At 50.2% G+C, this 15534-nt stretch overlaps 1 protein-coding gene across 2 annotated transcripts; it reads left to right on the plus strand.

The window, feature by feature from the left end:
• The first annotated feature begins 1236 nt into the window (after positions 1-1236).
• RNF122 (ring finger protein 122) lies at positions 1237-15051 on the plus strand. 2 transcript variants are annotated; one of them, XM_053901088.1, is made up of 7 exons: positions 1237-1691; positions 2495-2568; positions 6375-6531; positions 11734-11779; positions 12296-12337; positions 13546-13628; positions 13904-15051. In XM_053901088.1, exons 3-7 carry the CDS (start codon positions 6422-6424, stop codon positions 14016-14018), a joined length of 396 nt encoding a protein of 131 aa, XP_053757063.1. In that variant the 5' UTR covers positions 1237-1691; positions 2495-2568; positions 6375-6421; the 3' UTR covers positions 14019-15051. The 2 variants fall into 2 exon arrangements, with proteins under 2 accessions (XP_053757063.1, XP_019296372.1); XM_019440827.2 differs by lacking the exon at positions 2495-2568 and having other exon boundaries at positions 1238-1691.
• Positions 15052-15534: the final 483 nt, after the last annotated feature.

A 15534-nucleotide genomic window follows, 5' to 3' on the forward strand; every position in this document is an offset into this window, starting at 1 on the left:
GTCAGTTAGGAAGCTTTTGCAATTGCCCAATTAAGAGATGAAATGAGTTGGATCCGTACATGATTCCAATCCCCCAGACCAGCTCTTAAAGAAAAACAATTGTTATAAGACAATTACGTAATTAAGTGCTAAACTGTTTGTTGCATACTGCTGTGTGATCTCAGCCAAGTTATTTAATACCTTAACCATCATGCTTTTAAATGACAAAGCACTCATATGCATAATCTTATTTGAGTGTCACAAATTCCCAAGCGTTAGGGAAAGTGTTTATCACCTTCAATTAACAGATTAAGCTTAATTGGAAGATGAGATTGAGTCATTCTTATTTGTTTGCTTTCGTGTTTACTGTCTGTCTCCTCAGGCACTAAGAATCTCAGGAAGAGTAGAATCCTTCCGTCCCTAGGGACCTAGATGGGTCTCCGGTGTAAACAGCGCTGGGCACTAAGTAGGTTCACGGTGAACACATTCTGTATAAATGAAAGACAGAATGACAGACAGAAAAAAACAAGCGATGCAATGTCAGATAAAAAGAAATTATTTTGGACGGGGAATTAAAACAGTCTTTCTTCCAAGTGCTATTCAATACCTAGGTGGTTCTAGATGCTGAAGATACTGCCCTTAACGTATTGCCCACGTGGATTTCTGGATTTGATTCTGCTACTCTGGAGCATGGAGGCCTTGACAGATCTACCTTAAGCTTACTCTTTGGCTCCTTGTTTGTAAAATGAGGGGCTGACCAAACATGAGAGGACAAACCGACCTCTTTCCAGATCTCATTTTTGCAATTCATCTGCTTTACCCTCTTGCTTCAGTTCCCCCTTTAGCAGTGAGCGAAGGAACGTGCTGCTAGCCACCAGCCAGGACCGAGTCCTGGACCTCGGAGCAGAAATGTAACCCCTCCCTAGAACTGGCTTCTCAAAGAGCTATAGAAATACTAAACAGTAACAGCTCTGGAGGCGGAAAACAATGTGGTACTAATCCTTCGGTTTCCTCCAGGTCCCGGCGGAGGAGGCTGGCCCCCGCCTGCGCCAAGCTTCGCACCGCGCAGCTTGCTTGTCTTTAGAGTTAAGTTTCCCGAGGACCGGGAAGGCGAAAGGGGAGGCGCCCACTGTGCAAAGATGCTCTCCCTTTGGACGGGGGCGGGCCTGCAAATAATACCCGGGGCCAGCAGAAAGACTCTCATTGGCCCGAGGGCGGGTGACGGGCGGGGGGCGGAGTTTGCGGGGTGGGGGGAGTAAAAGGGAGGGGGGTGTGCGCAGCCCGTGTCAGTTTCGGAGTCCTGGCGGCTCACCTTCGCGCCAAGGATCCTGAGCCGAGGCTCCCGGTGAAGCTTTTCCCTCCTCTGCGAACCTGGCCCCCACCCTGTTCTGTAGCGCCCTGCATCTCCCCCAGCTCGGGGGCCCTTCCTGCATTTCCTCGGCGGTGCGTTGATTCTGGGGACTTTCTGTTTGTTTGTTTTCCCCTTTTCCCTCTTTGTTGCTCCGAAACCATTCAAGCCGAACCCCCCCCCCCACCCCGGAGGGCGTTCGACTTGTGAAGAAAGGCGGCTGCCGCGGACAGCACCGGCCCCTCCTGCGGACCCGAAAGCCGGTGCGCCCACCCCGTCTGCCCTACCCGCCGGCCGCCTGCGTTCGTTCGCCGGAGGAAGCCAGCCGAGAATTCATTGATGCACCCATTCCAGTGGTGTAACGGTGAGTTCCCGGGGCGGGAGGGCGAGCGGACGCCCGGCCGGCCGCAGACGCGGAGGGGCGCAAGGCTTATGATCAGACGGAGGGCTCGTTCTTCCTCTTCAGCTAAGTTTGTCATGAAATGGGACGGGCGAGCAGGCGTCCTGGCGCCCAACGAGGCTCTGCACAGCGCGGAATTTGAAACAAAAAAATCAGGTTTAATTCCAGGGGCGGAACGTCTCTGAACGTGCGGGGGGCGTGGGAGCCGAGGGGTTCGCGGCCTTTGTGTGGCGCCTTCGCTCTTCTACCCCCTTCCCTTGCCTTTGTGCGCTCAAACTCTGGTCTTTGTTGTGGTTGTCGGAGGAGAATTAAATCCGCGCTCGGGCTGGGATCTCCTAGAGGGAGCTCAAGTTCCCGGCCTGGAACTTTGCAGGCTATTTTAAATATGTATACAATGCAGCGTGCGGGACGGGGCGCGGAGGCGGCTTCCTCTGTGCCTTTGTTGGCTTCTCACTGGCTGCTAGGGGGCTTTGTGCTTGAGGAAGATGCCGGATTAAAGAGCGTGCCTTTATTGTATTGATAAAGCCTTGCAGATGTCTCAGCGCCCGGGTACCTTTGGGTGCAGAGTTAGGCCAGCAGGAGTCGTGCTCTCTGGCCCCAAGGCCACACTGTGGTACTAGCTTCTGAGCTGTGGTGGTGGCCGCACCCCCTTACCTAAGTCACCCCTCCACCCCATTCCCTACCCACCCGCCCTGGAATGATGCTAAATTCATCTCACCTGAGGCTTTTTTTTCCTTCTTTTTTTTTTTTTTTTTTTGGTATTTCAGGTGATACAGGTTGGTTCTGACTCCTCACCCAAGCTATCTTAAAGGAGGGTCTTTCTGAGCGACTCAGTTAAAAGGTATTGGTGTTAGATACTAACGTTCCAATGGTTTTGGTGTTTTGACTGCGTAGTCCCAAGGCTTGGAGTTTCTGGAGGAGGTGTGTGGGGGCAGGGGGCCTTATCTCTGAGTGTGGTAGGCTGGGTAGTTACAAAAAGAAAAAAAAAAATCCATTCTTGAGGGCAGACCCCAGCCAGATCTTGGATTAATTATTTCAAGTGGCTTTTGTTTTAAGGCAGGGTTTGGACAGCATGTGTATGAACGTCCCCCAACCCCCTCTTCCTCTTGCTGGTAGGATCTAATTTCCTGAAAATGAACCAAGCTGTGTGTGATAGGCGGGCATTGAGGGACGGGGGGTGGGGAAGGACGGTGCATCCCGGCATCTGGGAAAGATTCCCGGCGGCTGGGAGGGGGAAGCATTTCCCAGACCCACCGATCTTTCTTGGCCAGCCTTCTCTTGACGTCATTCCAACTCCCAGCCTGCACACCACCGAGATGAGACATTCTGATGTCAAGGCTTTCATAGGTCAGCTGAGACAATGGAACAGAGACTTCGCAAGAACCAAGGTGGCTGGCACTTTATTCTGGCGCTCCTATTTTCATATCGGGTTTTTAGACCAGCAGAAGACTTGCTCTTTTTCTTTTCACTTCTTAAAGTGGCTGATAGATCCTCTGTTTTGACTCCAGTGAGGAAGCACTCCCTTCCCCCAGCCCCTTTGTGGAAAAATATCTGGAGGCTCTCTTTTCTGGGGTTGGTATTCTGCCCTTACAAGTGTTTCTCACCTACAACTCTTTCTCACATAAAGTTCCAAGCTCACTGACTCCATCCTGGAAGCCCAGGGAAAGTCTGTTAGGAGAGGTAAGATGGTCAAGGTAAACTGATCAGAGGACCACTTGAGACCAGAGTGCAGATACATATCCTCTGTAATAGCCAGTGCTCTACAATTCCCCAGGACAGGAAACCAAATGGGGTTCTCTGGGACCCTAAAGGTAACCAGGATTCATCTCCTAAAAGGTGCATGGAGAGCCAAGACAGATCGGAGGTTAGACCTGCTTAGTGCATCAGTTGTTAGTGAGGTAGGGAGCGGAGCCCAGAAGCAAGGGCTTCTTGTTGAGGATAATAAGGGTAGGAGCTAATTATTTAATCTTTCCAACAAAGTCTTTCAGGACAAGAACTACTTCTACGTTTTGTTTTCCCACAATGTCTAGGTCAGTGCATAAATCAGCCCTCGATTAATACTTGTTGGTTGGCTGGCCATTCATTAGCTGAGGGCAGTTTCTGGGCAACTTTCCCAAATATCACTCTCCTTACTTTGGGATGGGAGCTTTTGCCAAGGGTACCAGGTTGTCTTGAAAAATCAGGAGTTACTTATCTGCTAACTAATTAAGTGAAAGCAAGCCAAACACCAGGCTAGGCACTGGAGGAGCTACAAAAGTCCAAGTTGCTGTCCTGAGACTTGGGAGTATTCGAGCTTATTAGGACTTTGTCATTTCTGATCCCAGTATTCTAGTTGCGTCTCTATTGCCATGCCTCCCTTTGTATGGCAGAAGCCTTTGTGTTCTCTTCATCCCTACACTGTAAAATCACCCCGTGATTCCTTTTTTAATTTTTTTTTATCTTACGCGTCTATCATGGTACTTGTCATATAATCGATGTTTGAGTTAAATTAAGTTGATGCTTGGAATATTTGGGCAACATAACACAATACTAAGTATTCAAGAGCCAGAATGTGTGGTAGAGGCTGTGAGTACTGTAGAATTCAGGGAAGAGAGGGGTCACTGGAATATCATGAGGACCAGGCTTGGTGGGCGTCCAGAAGGGAGGGGGAGTTTCAGGCAGGGAAAGTTGCATGAACAAAGGTATGGAGGCAGGTGAGGACAGGTTGGACAAGAAATAGGAGACTGGTCTATGTTGATGCTGGAAAACTATGAGCAGTGGAGGTTGAGGCGACCCAGTGCGTGCATGTTTAGCAGCACTTAAAACCAGTCATGAGCCTGGGAAATACATAATGGAAACTGAGTGGGAGGATATGTCACACACATGGGCTAAAGTAGAGGAAGGACTTGACATCAATGAGGGTCTGGGGTGGGGACTTGGAATAGAACTGGTCCCGACATCTGAAAGAGGTTTGAAGGGAGGCTCATTATATGATCACTAGATTGATCTAGGGGATGACTGAGGCATGAGATGTAGGATGTCAAAATCGACTTCCGGTCCTTTCAGCCAGTCTTCTGCTGAATTGTAGCACTGGTAATTTTAATCTAGAATTCCCAAGTATATTAATGGGTCCTGGCTTCTAACCAAGCTGTCAGGCAGGTACTTAAAACCCATGTTGAAGACTTGGGTACAGAGGTCTTTGGAAACAAGCCTTCTTAGCTGTTTGACGTTAGACAATTTATTTAATGATTGAGTCTTTTTTTCCTGTAGAAGGGGTAAGTAAATTTCTCAGTGGCATTACAAAGATTAAATTGGTAGCGTGAGAATGTGCTTGGGATATTGCAAGATTCTAGTTTTCTCGTCGCCTCACTTTCTGAAATCTAAGAATTTTATTCTTGCCTTTTGGATCACGATAATATTTTGTCCTGGTTGCAGGACTAAACACTCCACCAGCTTATTGTTTCTATCCTATATTTTTTTCTTACTGTTAAACAGTACAGAACATTTACTAATTCTCAGAACGAGTACTCCCAAAATAGAGAGTGGCCCCAGGACTGGTTAATCCAGCAATTTCACGGACATAAATCATTTCTTTCCCTCTCCCTTCCGCCACCCTCGGCCATTGGCTTTATATTGAACTGCTTTCTTTCCAGCTCTAACTTGGCCGCCACCATTCCAATCTTTCCTGCTCCGGCAGAAGTTGTCTTTGTTTCCTTGGCCAGAACCCTGTCACATACTTACCTCAACACCAAACTCTGGCAAGAGGCAGGTGACAACGATGATTGATAAGCCAATCAGGATTTACCCTCTGAGGATGCTTGGTCAGCCAATCAGGATTTACCCTCCGAGTCACGTGAGAAGGGGAAGCATCTGGTGGCTGGTCAGTGCTTCCCTGCTGCAGGTATAGGAATCTGATGAGGACCTTGTTAAAATGTAGATTCTGATTCATTCTGTCCAGGGTGGGCCGGAGATTTTGCATTTCTAACAAGCTCCAGGGGCTGCCAGTACTACTGTGGCACTGCTTTGAGTAGGAAAGGGAAGGGTGCCCAAAGTAAGCTGCACCCCCCCCCCCCATCTCTTTCTGGAACACTGGCCCAGCCTCAGGGTGAACAGTTTCTATTCTGGTCCTGGTGCAGCCTGTCTCCTGGAGCAGGTGGCTTAATAATGACAGATGACCTTTGCAACTGCACCTTGGCAATTTACAAAGTACATGTCTTACACCAGTTTGGGTCCTCTCTGCATTTTGCTTGTTTTTAAATGACAAAGTGAAGCTTAGATAAGTAAGTTCTTAAAGGTCACCTCTCTAGGGAGAGGCAGTGTTGGAACCCAAGTACCCATTTTCTCACCTACAGCTCTTCATTCTGCTACTGCACTAAATGAGCTTCTACGCGATGGAGTCGAGTTTCCCATTTGCTGAATCCTTGATCCCCTGGATGGGGATGCAGTTTTAAGTACTGTGTGTAGTATCCCATTTCACGGATCGCTGAGTGACCCAAGATAACGTAGCTAGTCAGTATCAGAGCTGGGTTATAAACTTAAGTGTTGGCATCAGAGAGGTTTAGGACCCCAGAGCCTGCCATTTCTCTGTCCGTCCTGCCTGACCTGAGTACCATCAGCCCCAGTGGTCAATTTCCAACTATAATGCTTTCCCTCTCCCTTTCTTTTCAGGGTGTTTTTGTGGCCTGGGACTGGTTAGCACCAACAAGTCCTGCTCAATGCCACCCATCAGTTTCCAAGACCTTCCCCTCAACATCTACATGGTCATCTTTGGCACAGGCATCTTCGTCTTCATGCTCAGTCTCATCTTCTGCTGCTATTTTATCAGGTGGGTGGCACCCTGGGTGACCTGGGGCAGGAAGTCCAGGAAGAGGAGGCTGGGGGGTAGGGTGGGCCAAGTGAGATTACCACAGCAGTCCCTAACTTCCCACTGGGGCCCCTGCTTTGAGGACAAGGCTCAGCCTGTCCTTCCTTGGGCCCCTAAGGCCTGGTGTTTCTATTTTCAGCAGCCTCTGGAGTTGTCCCAGAGCATATAAGGTCACCACTGGTTGGGCTACATCGCATCTCTTGGCCAGTTATTCTAGGGTGGCCTAGAATTACTATCTGACCAAGTAATATCATTGGTCATCCCTTAACCGTGTCTCCACTCCCCACGCGTAACCTCTGGGTGGCCGGGGATAGGTGGGCATCGGTTACACCAACGGCATGTTCCTCTGCCCTCCTGGGAAATCCTGCCGTCAGCCATCCAGATGCTAATATTAGCAAGCTGATGTCTGGAGAGCCGCTTGGTCTGCCTCGTAAGCTCTTCTTTTTTGATAGTGAGAAAAACCCTAAAAACGCCCCTTATTCTTACTGCGTGGAGATCCAGGGGAGGACTTGAGCATGGCAGGGCTAGCCAGGGAGGTGTTTCTTCACCTCCTGTTGAAAGACATGGGAATTGGTGGCTGGTTTTCTACCAAAAATTTAGGGCATGACTGGCATTTAGAGTTGAAATGAAAGTAGTGTTTCTGGCAAGGGCATGCTGTTGGGATTGCCAGTTCCTCATTGTATGGGACTGTCCTGCACACTGGGGGATGTTGAGCATCCCTGAACATGCTAATGGTCTTTAGGGCCATTGTGATAACCACCCCCTACCCCCACCACACCTTACGAAATCTCTACGTAGCCAGCAGCTGGAGTCTTAAATCGTTTAAATTAAAAGGAGGGACAGAGGAGTTCTGGCTTCCTCCTGAGATGTCTTGGTGGGTCTGAATGCTTTGCCCAGAGAAGGGGCTAGGGGGAGGCAGACACTCAGTCTCTATTCCTAAGGCTAGCAAGAGTTTCCTCTAAAAAAGGGGAAGGGCCCTCAGTGCCCCCAGTCAGCTACTTTAGGCCTCTTCTTTCTCAGAACTTTAAAAAAGTTCCTGGGACTGGAGTTTTCCACTTAAAAGTTGATGCAGAGAAGATCGTGGTGTATTTTCCCTCTTGTACAACCGAGCCTAACATTTGCATAAGTGGGAGTGAGGGCAGTTTTCTAGCATCTCCCCACCCCTTCCCCTTTCCCCAAGCCTACGTTTTCTTCCTCAAACATTCTGCCTTCCTGAGCACCAGCCACCCCCATCTCCCCATACCGAGCAATTCATGCAGTTCCCCAGGGACTAAAGATGGAGACATACCAAATACCAAAGGTTTATATATGATACTGGGGGAGGGGTCTCCAAAAGCAGCTCTGGTATACACACACACACACACACACACACACACACACACATAAGCTGCAAAGGCAGTCAAGTGAAGAAAAATCTAGAAAATCACTCTGGGCCAGGATGTGGGTGACCAGGGTTCATTTCCTAACTCTGCCACTAATACGTGCGACCTTGGGTTTTAGTTCTTCTTTACCAAGTGCCTTCTTTGTGCCACACTATGGTTGGCATTTTGTGAAACACCCCTCCAGTTTCTATATTAGCCCACGTTGTAAATGAGGAAATTCATGCTCTGGCAGTTAAGAATTTGCCCAAGGTCCTATATCGAGGAAGATCCAGGGGTGGGCTAGCCCAGTGGTCATTAGCTAGAGTCTTTCAGATTCCATATGTTCACCTTCCCTGTCGGGTTCCCACTCCTTGAATGGAAATAAAAGGAACAGCTGCAGCATCCCTTAGCACCCCCATACGGCCCGAGATGGGGGTCCTGCAGAAGGACAGGCTGGGGAGCTAGATAGGGCTGATTTATTTTTGTCTGGCTGGAGTGGAAGAACAGAGCCATAACCACATGATACCCAAAGCTTTCCTGACTGCGGGCCGCTTGGCGCCACCTGTCCCTTCCGCAGTAATCTGCCCCTTCTGTCACCCCCACCTTCTGTCCTGCAGCCTGCCCAGAGTCAGCTGACCCCAGACTTTCATGGTTCCAGAGGCTTGCTGCTGTGTGGCAGCCTGTGGGTGTCTATATATAGAAAGACACACAGGCACAGAAGCCACTTCCTCTCCCCGCTTCTCAGTTTCCTCCATAGCCAAAATAGGCCCATGACCCCTACTCTCCACCTGGTGAGCTCATTGGCCAACGCCAGCCTCTTCTCCCCTGCTCCCCTCACCCGTTCTTCCCTGTTCCCCAGGAGCTGACCTCTGCCCTACACAGGATGGAGGGGCCAGTGAAGTACAAATAGGCAGGAAAGGAGCAATTATTTTCAGGACCTGGTGGCATTGTTTGCTCCAAAAGGGAAAAGCAGTGAGGGAGAGCCCGCTGGCAGTGGCTAGAAATGGTCTCATTGAAATCGGAGTATTTTTAGTAGCTTTGCTCACCCAACAGCTGAGAGGGCCACCTGTCCAAAGTAGCCGGCACTGCCTCCTCTGCTGGGATGTCCCAGGGGCTTTGCTTTTCTGCTTTGTTTCCCTTGCAACCTTATTGGGTCTCATCACAATGTATACCTTCCTGTTCTGGAAAGTCTGCATGCAGGGCGAAGGGGGTGGGTCTGCAGCCTTTCACTCTTCTGGTGGTACTGGGCTCTGAGACCCAGGCTGCTGGAGGATCCTTGACTGCGACCATCAAGTGGAGCCAGGCAGACACTGGGGGTGAGGGTGGGCAGGGGGCGCCCTGCGCATCCCAGGACATAGCGAGCAGAAAGGCACGGCACACCCTACCTGCGTAGAGCCATGTTGCAGGTGAGGTGGTTGAGATCCCAAGGATGTGTGGCATCCTCTCATTCTCAGGGTTAAAAAGCAGGCCCCTCACCACTTCCTTATTTACTCTTCGGCATCCCCGCGACAGCGACAGTGACTGCCTGAGAATGCGGCTGTGAGCGCTTTGACCGTGAGAACACTTTTTTGCTTCCCCAGCTTCATTCGGTGTCAGCCAGGTGACAGTTGTTCGTTGAAGCTTTGCATGCACCCTGCACCGCCCGTCTTGTTTGGAAGCGGGCACAGAGATGCATGCATCTGAAAAGCTTTCCCGGACTGAGGAGTTCTCTGAGTAAAGGACGGAACAGTGGGAGTCCTGGCTAGGTCTTTGGCCCAACCCTCCAATGACCAGAGACCCTCCAGTGGATGTGCTGCCCTGGGACTTAGCCCTATGGTACAGGAGTCAACCTGGACTGGAGTTCTTTTTTAAGATTTTATTTATTTATTTTTTAAGTTTATTTATTTTGAGGAAGACAGAGACAGCATGAGCGGGGGAGGGGCAGAGAGAGAGAGGGAGAGAGAATCCCAAGCAGGCTCCGCACTGTCAGCACAGAGCCGAATGAGGGGCTCAAACTAACCAAACCGTGATCATGACCTGAGCTGAAACCAAGAGTCAGACGCTTAACGGACTGAGCCACCCAGAGGCCCCTTAAGATTTTTTTCAAGTCCTCTCTACATCCAACATGGGGCTCAAACTCCCAATCCTGAGATCGAGAGTCACATGCTCCACCACTGAGCCAGCCAGGTGACCCTGGACTGGAGTTCTTAAGAGTCTCCAGGCACCCGGCCTCCCAGGGCCCTGACTTGTGCTAGGAACAGTGGAGATAGCTGGGAGCCAGATCCAGATCTGCCCCCCGACTGTGCTTGGGGCATGGCTCTGCTCTGCCCCTCATTGCGCACCTTCCGCTGTTCTATTCAGCTTCTCCACAGTGCCTGTGGCGCAGGCACCTTCTTACCTTCTCGTTGAGGCTCCTGATTTGAGATTCTCTTCCTCTGACTCCTGTCAGCCTTCTTGTTCTGCAAAAGGACAAACATTTGGGGCTTTGGAAGTCACACAGTCTCTTTCTTAATTACCCCCACTCTACTGTGCAAAAGCCGCCACAGATAATATGTAATATTTAATTATTATCACGTGCACACATGCGCGCACTCTCTCTCTCTCTCTCTCTCTCAAAAATAAACATTTAAAAAGTTAAGAATAAAAATCAGTCTTAGCTCATAGGCTCTATTGAACAAGTGGCCCTTAGGCCATCGTCCGCCACATCTATTCTAACTTGACGGGTTTCTGATGTTTCCTTCCAATAACGCAGATCTGGCAGAAGTGCTCAGTGGAGAGAAAGCCCCATGTGGTTCCCAAGTATAGGAGGACACAGAGCCACCTGCTTAATTTGGACAGTTTCTCTCCCTGCAAATAAAGAAGCAGCAATACTGCGTAATCGTGATCCTAGCCGTTCGCTGTAGGCTTGTTGATGAAGATCGGGTGTTTCCCAAGGGATGTGGTCTCCTTCTCAGGACGATGGTGTGTCCCACCTAATAGGCGAAAACAGGCCACACTGTTAAAGCGCTCAGGCCCTATGCTCTGATAGACTGATTCAAATCCGCCTCTTGCTGCCAACTAGCGGGAGGTTTGGGCGAGTTACTTCTTTGGACTCCATTTTCCTCATCTGTAAAAAGGAGGGTTTCTCACAAAGTATGTGAAAATGGTAACACAGGGATGGGTGCACATCAAGTCCTCGATACAACCGCTGCGTTATTGCCGTTAGTAACAACGCACTGGGTTTTGGCTATTGAGTTAGGTTGTGTGCAGGCCACCAGCTGGAAACTGAAGAGAAGAAAACAAAGAGGGCATCCTCAGTGTTTGCCTAGGTGCTGTGAAGGGGAGAGTGTGCTTTGGTTCAGAATATTAGTGTTCCCCTGGGTGGAAAATTCCCCAGAGTCAACAGAGACTCACTTACACTGCTACCCTGGCTTAATGGCAAGATCCCTTGTAAGAATATCTAACTTCTGTATACTCAGGAAGCGGAGTGTTGACCTCTCGACTTGGGGGGCCTGAGGAGACTGACTTTCTGGGAAACAGCAGGGAGTACGAATGAATAATTCTGCCAGAATGTGCTCTGCCAGAATTCCCCGATCTGTGGGACCGGATGGTAAGTTTTGAGGCTGTTGTGGCTGAGTAAGAGTCTGAGTCCTTAATCAACTCTGGGCGACCTGCACAGGTCCAACCACACCATACTCCATGGCTTCTCCAGGACAAGACGCCCCTCTGAGGAGCAGCCTCTCCGCCCCCAGAAGAGGGCCCACGCAACCTGCCTGCCTCTCTCACTCTGAATGGCTCTAATTTGTACAAAGGCATGGTAACCTCTCCTTTCTCTCTCCCCTAGCAAACTCCGGAACCAGGCACAGAGTGAGCGATACGGCTATAAAGAGGTAAAGTGCTACATCTTTCTTTCTTTTAAAAACATTTTTTTCAATGTTTATTTTTGAGAGACAGAGACAGAGGGTGAGTGGGGGAGGGAGACACAATCCGAAGCAGGCTCCAGGCTCCCAGCTGTCAGCATAGAGCCCGACGCGGGGCTTGAACCCACGGACTGTGAGATTATGACCTGAGATGAAGTCAGACGCTTAACCGACTGAGCCACCCAGGCGCCCCAAGTGCTACATCTTCCTGTGAGACTTCCTCTCTGCTACCTGCCCTGCTAGAGAGAGGATAGGCAGCAAGCAAGCTGAACCCCCTCGGCCTCCCTGCTGGCTCCCCCTGGCCAGTGCTTTGTACCGTCCTCGAGTCTGGCCTGGCCCGGCCCAGGCAGTGGCCAAGCCCTCCCCCTTCACCAGAGGAAGAGGAAGACACGCCTGTGCGGGGCTGGGGATTCCCTTGGCTGGATGATAGCACCTGGCCCCTGTGCTTGGCTTCTTCTGACGCCATGCCTCCTCTCTCCTTTTCAGGTGGTGCTTAAAGGTGATGCCAAGAAGTTGCAGTTATATGGGGTAAGTGTCCTGGGCCAGGGTGCAGGAGGGCCCTGGCTGGCAAGGCAGACAGCACCCTCTCCAGCTCTCAGCCAGGGCCTTTCAGGAACTTATCTCCTTGGGCCAAATAAATGTGACTCATTCCAGTAGGTAATCCGTGTATGGAATTCATTATGTCTGGAACCGGCGCAGGCAGAAAACATAACAGGATCGCGGAAGGGTTGGAATGAGCGAGGACACGTGGCCCCGGAAAGGCTGCTGTGCATCATGTTTAAGGGGAGGATGGGTCTACCTCTCCACGCCAGATCCCAGCTACCCTTCCCTGCTTCTAGGTCTCCCGTCTTGGTTTTTCACTAAAGAAGGCCCTTTTTACCCTTACACATATACTCTGTCCTGGCAGACTGTGGACCTGACCAGTGCATCTAGCCCTGCCATTCTTGCCTGTTTGCTCTCCAGTCCCCTGCCCCAAGCAATACTGCCACTCTTTGGGTCCCATCAACACAGACTCTTTAGGAGTGGGCTGTTGCCTCTTCCTTCCCTACTTGTGCCCATGAGATCATCTAACTTTCTCAAGACTTCTGTCCATAACCACAGACACTTGTGCACAGGATGTTTGTGGTGGTTGGGCACCAGGCGGACCCACGGGGATCGCGAGACATGAGACAGCCTAGGAATGCTTCATTTTATCCCTCTTTGATGTGTGCTATCACATCTCAGCAAATTCAGTGTTCCCTGAGCCCTCCTTGAGAGGGAGAATTCAGCTGTGATCAAGAAGTTAGTCCAGAATTACAGAAAGCTAGAGTCCAAGAATATGAACTGAACATTATACCCCCATTTTTACCTTTAGATATAGATGCATGCCTCCTTGCAAAATGTACTAGGCTAGAAAGGTTTAAAAAATACTCCTCTAGAACACTTAACGGTCAATGGAAATTTCTGTGATAGAAATGTTCTATATCTGCCCTGTCCAGTATGGGAGCCACCATGGCCACATTGTGGTTACCGAGCCGCTGAAATGTACCTAGTGCAACTGAGGAACTAAACCTTTAATTTCATCTTCCTTTGGTCTTGTGAACAGTCTGGTGTGGTTAGTGGCTACCCTATGACTCAAGTTTCCGTGGCTAATCAGGAAACTGGGCTAGAGCTTTGTTTTCTTGGATGGGGATGAGCTGATGGGTGAATGCGGTTCTTCCCCAATCTCCTCTCACACCTTCCCTTTCTTCCCACAGCAGACCTGTGCAGTCTGTCTGGAAGACTTCAAGGGGAAGGACGAGCTAGGTGTGCTCCCATGCCAACATGCCTTTCACCGGAAGTAAGTATCCACCGTGGGGGACGTGTGTCCAGGGGATACCTTTTGAAAGGAATAAGTAGGGAGCGTCTTCGAGAACCTGTAATCCCTACCCCCTCCCATCTGTCCCTTGCCAGCGATGCCTGACATCCTGTCTGGACACCAGGCAAGCCGGAGGGGTTGGACCGGGGCAAGGATGGAGGTGTTGCTGTTCGGAGAAGCAGCTGGGCTCTCTGAGTGAGAGACACATGGAACGGGTTGGGGGTCTTAGGGGAAAACTGGTCTTCTTCCGCCCACAGGTGTCTGGTGAAGTGGCTAGAAGTACGCTGTGTCTGCCCTATGTGTAACAAGCCCATTGCTGGGCCCTCAGAGGCCACTCAGAGCATTGGAATCCTATTGGACGAGCTGGTGTGAATGCTGCCTCTACACCAAGGCCTGGAGAAGACCGCTTGCCTCATGGGTGCCTGGCCCCTCCGCACAGCTACGGGTGAACAAGACTGGTGGGTGGTGACTGATGTGCTTACCTGAAGGGGCAGTAATGCAGGGCTGGGCTCCCACCATCAGGGGGAGACCTGAGTCGCCCCACCTTTCTGCCTCCTGAAGCCTTCTTCAGCTACTCAGCACTGCTGCTGAGCACTTCAGCTACTCAGCACCTGCTACTCAGCACTGGCGGTGTCACCCATCAAGAACGCTGTATCCTGGTACCGGACTGTCTACCTGCCTGTCCCTGTGGGGGAAGCTGGGGAAGGCAATCCACCCCTATCTGGCCGAGAACTTGGAGTTCACCCCTTAGGAGGACTGGCTGCCCTGACCTAGAAGAAGGGAGGAGATGGGCCCTGCCCCACCTGTAACCTGCCTCCCCTCTTCGCTCCTTCCACAGGAAGGGGAGAAGGGGAGGAAGGAACCATCAAGGAACCAAGTGCCTCCAGTGCAAGCAAGGGAGGCTCTGTAGGAAATCAGGAAGAACAGGGACACGGAAAAAGGAAAGTCAATGTTTACATGGGGCCTATGGAAATAAAGGCTTGGCCTGTAGGCCTGCTGACCACAGGGTAATGGGGGGCAGATGCCTTCCCTCTGCTAGGATCTGAGGTGCTATCCATTCACTGTCTTCCTCAGCTGATCTCAGAGCGTCCTATTCCGTTTTGGGGTTATAGTACCCCTCCAGAGGAAGGGCTTATTTTACACTCAAATGAATTCCCAGGGGCTTTTTCTAAAGGAGCAAAAGGGGCCTGGGGATGGGGGTGTCTGAAGGTTAAGGTGGCAACAGATACCTTCTTCCCCTTTGTAAATAGTATTTTTATACTTCATCCTCACCATCTCAGGCTTTATACATGGAATCCCCTGAATGGAGGGGGTGGGGTTTCCTCTCTCCTCCTCCCCCCACAGAATAGGTGAGGGTGGGAGAAAGGTATGTATTTAAAGAAAATTAAATTTAATAACAAGTTTCTCTTTTTGCGTGTGGTTGTGGCCTGTGTCTCTTGGCCCTTTTCTGCCAGCAGAGGAAACAAGTTCTCTACCCGCCTCTCGCTTCTCCATACTCAGGGCACACTATGTGCACAAAGGTTCCTAATTCTTAAAAAAAAAAAAAAAACTGATATCAGGTTATTACCCATATAACATAGGGCTCACATCAGTGTACTTTAAGACCAGATTAAAAATATTCTAAAGGCAGGCTTAAAGAAAGTTGATGTATGTCACCCAAGTGTGTGACAGGATGCTGAAATTCCAAAGACTTGAATAGCATCCTATGTTTAATTCAAGCAATTGTGCTCTTAGCACAACTAAAGGTCAAGGTTGCTACCATAGAGGCTTGATCTCTTTCCCTTATTAAGCTTTTCTCTTGCCTACTTGCTGACCATTATGGACACATGCTACCCACTGAACCCACATCTAGAAGTGTTGGCATTAACGAATGTATGCCCCTCTGTGC

Source organism: Panthera pardus, unplaced genomic scaffold (assembly GCF_024362965.1).
Source record: "Panthera pardus isolate Hobbes unplaced genomic scaffold, ASM2436296v1 HiC_scaffold_13, whole genome shotgun sequence".
Lineage (NCBI taxonomy): Eukaryota > Metazoa > Chordata > Mammalia > Carnivora > Felidae > Panthera > Panthera pardus.

Excerpts from the sequence above, each read along its gene's own strand:
- RNF122 (XM_019440827.2), top strand. The coding sequence starts at position 1,667 with ATGCACCCATTCCAGTGGTGTAACG. Across the intron at positions 1,692-6,374 it reads CCCATTCCAGTGGTGTAACG|GGTGTTTTTGTGGCCTGGGA; the intron begins GTGAGTTCCCGG and ends CTTTCTTTTCAG. Across the intron at positions 12,338-13,545 it reads AGAAGTTGCAGTTATATGGG|CAGACCTGTGCAGTCTGTCT; the intron begins GTAAGTGTCCTG and ends TTCTTCCCACAG.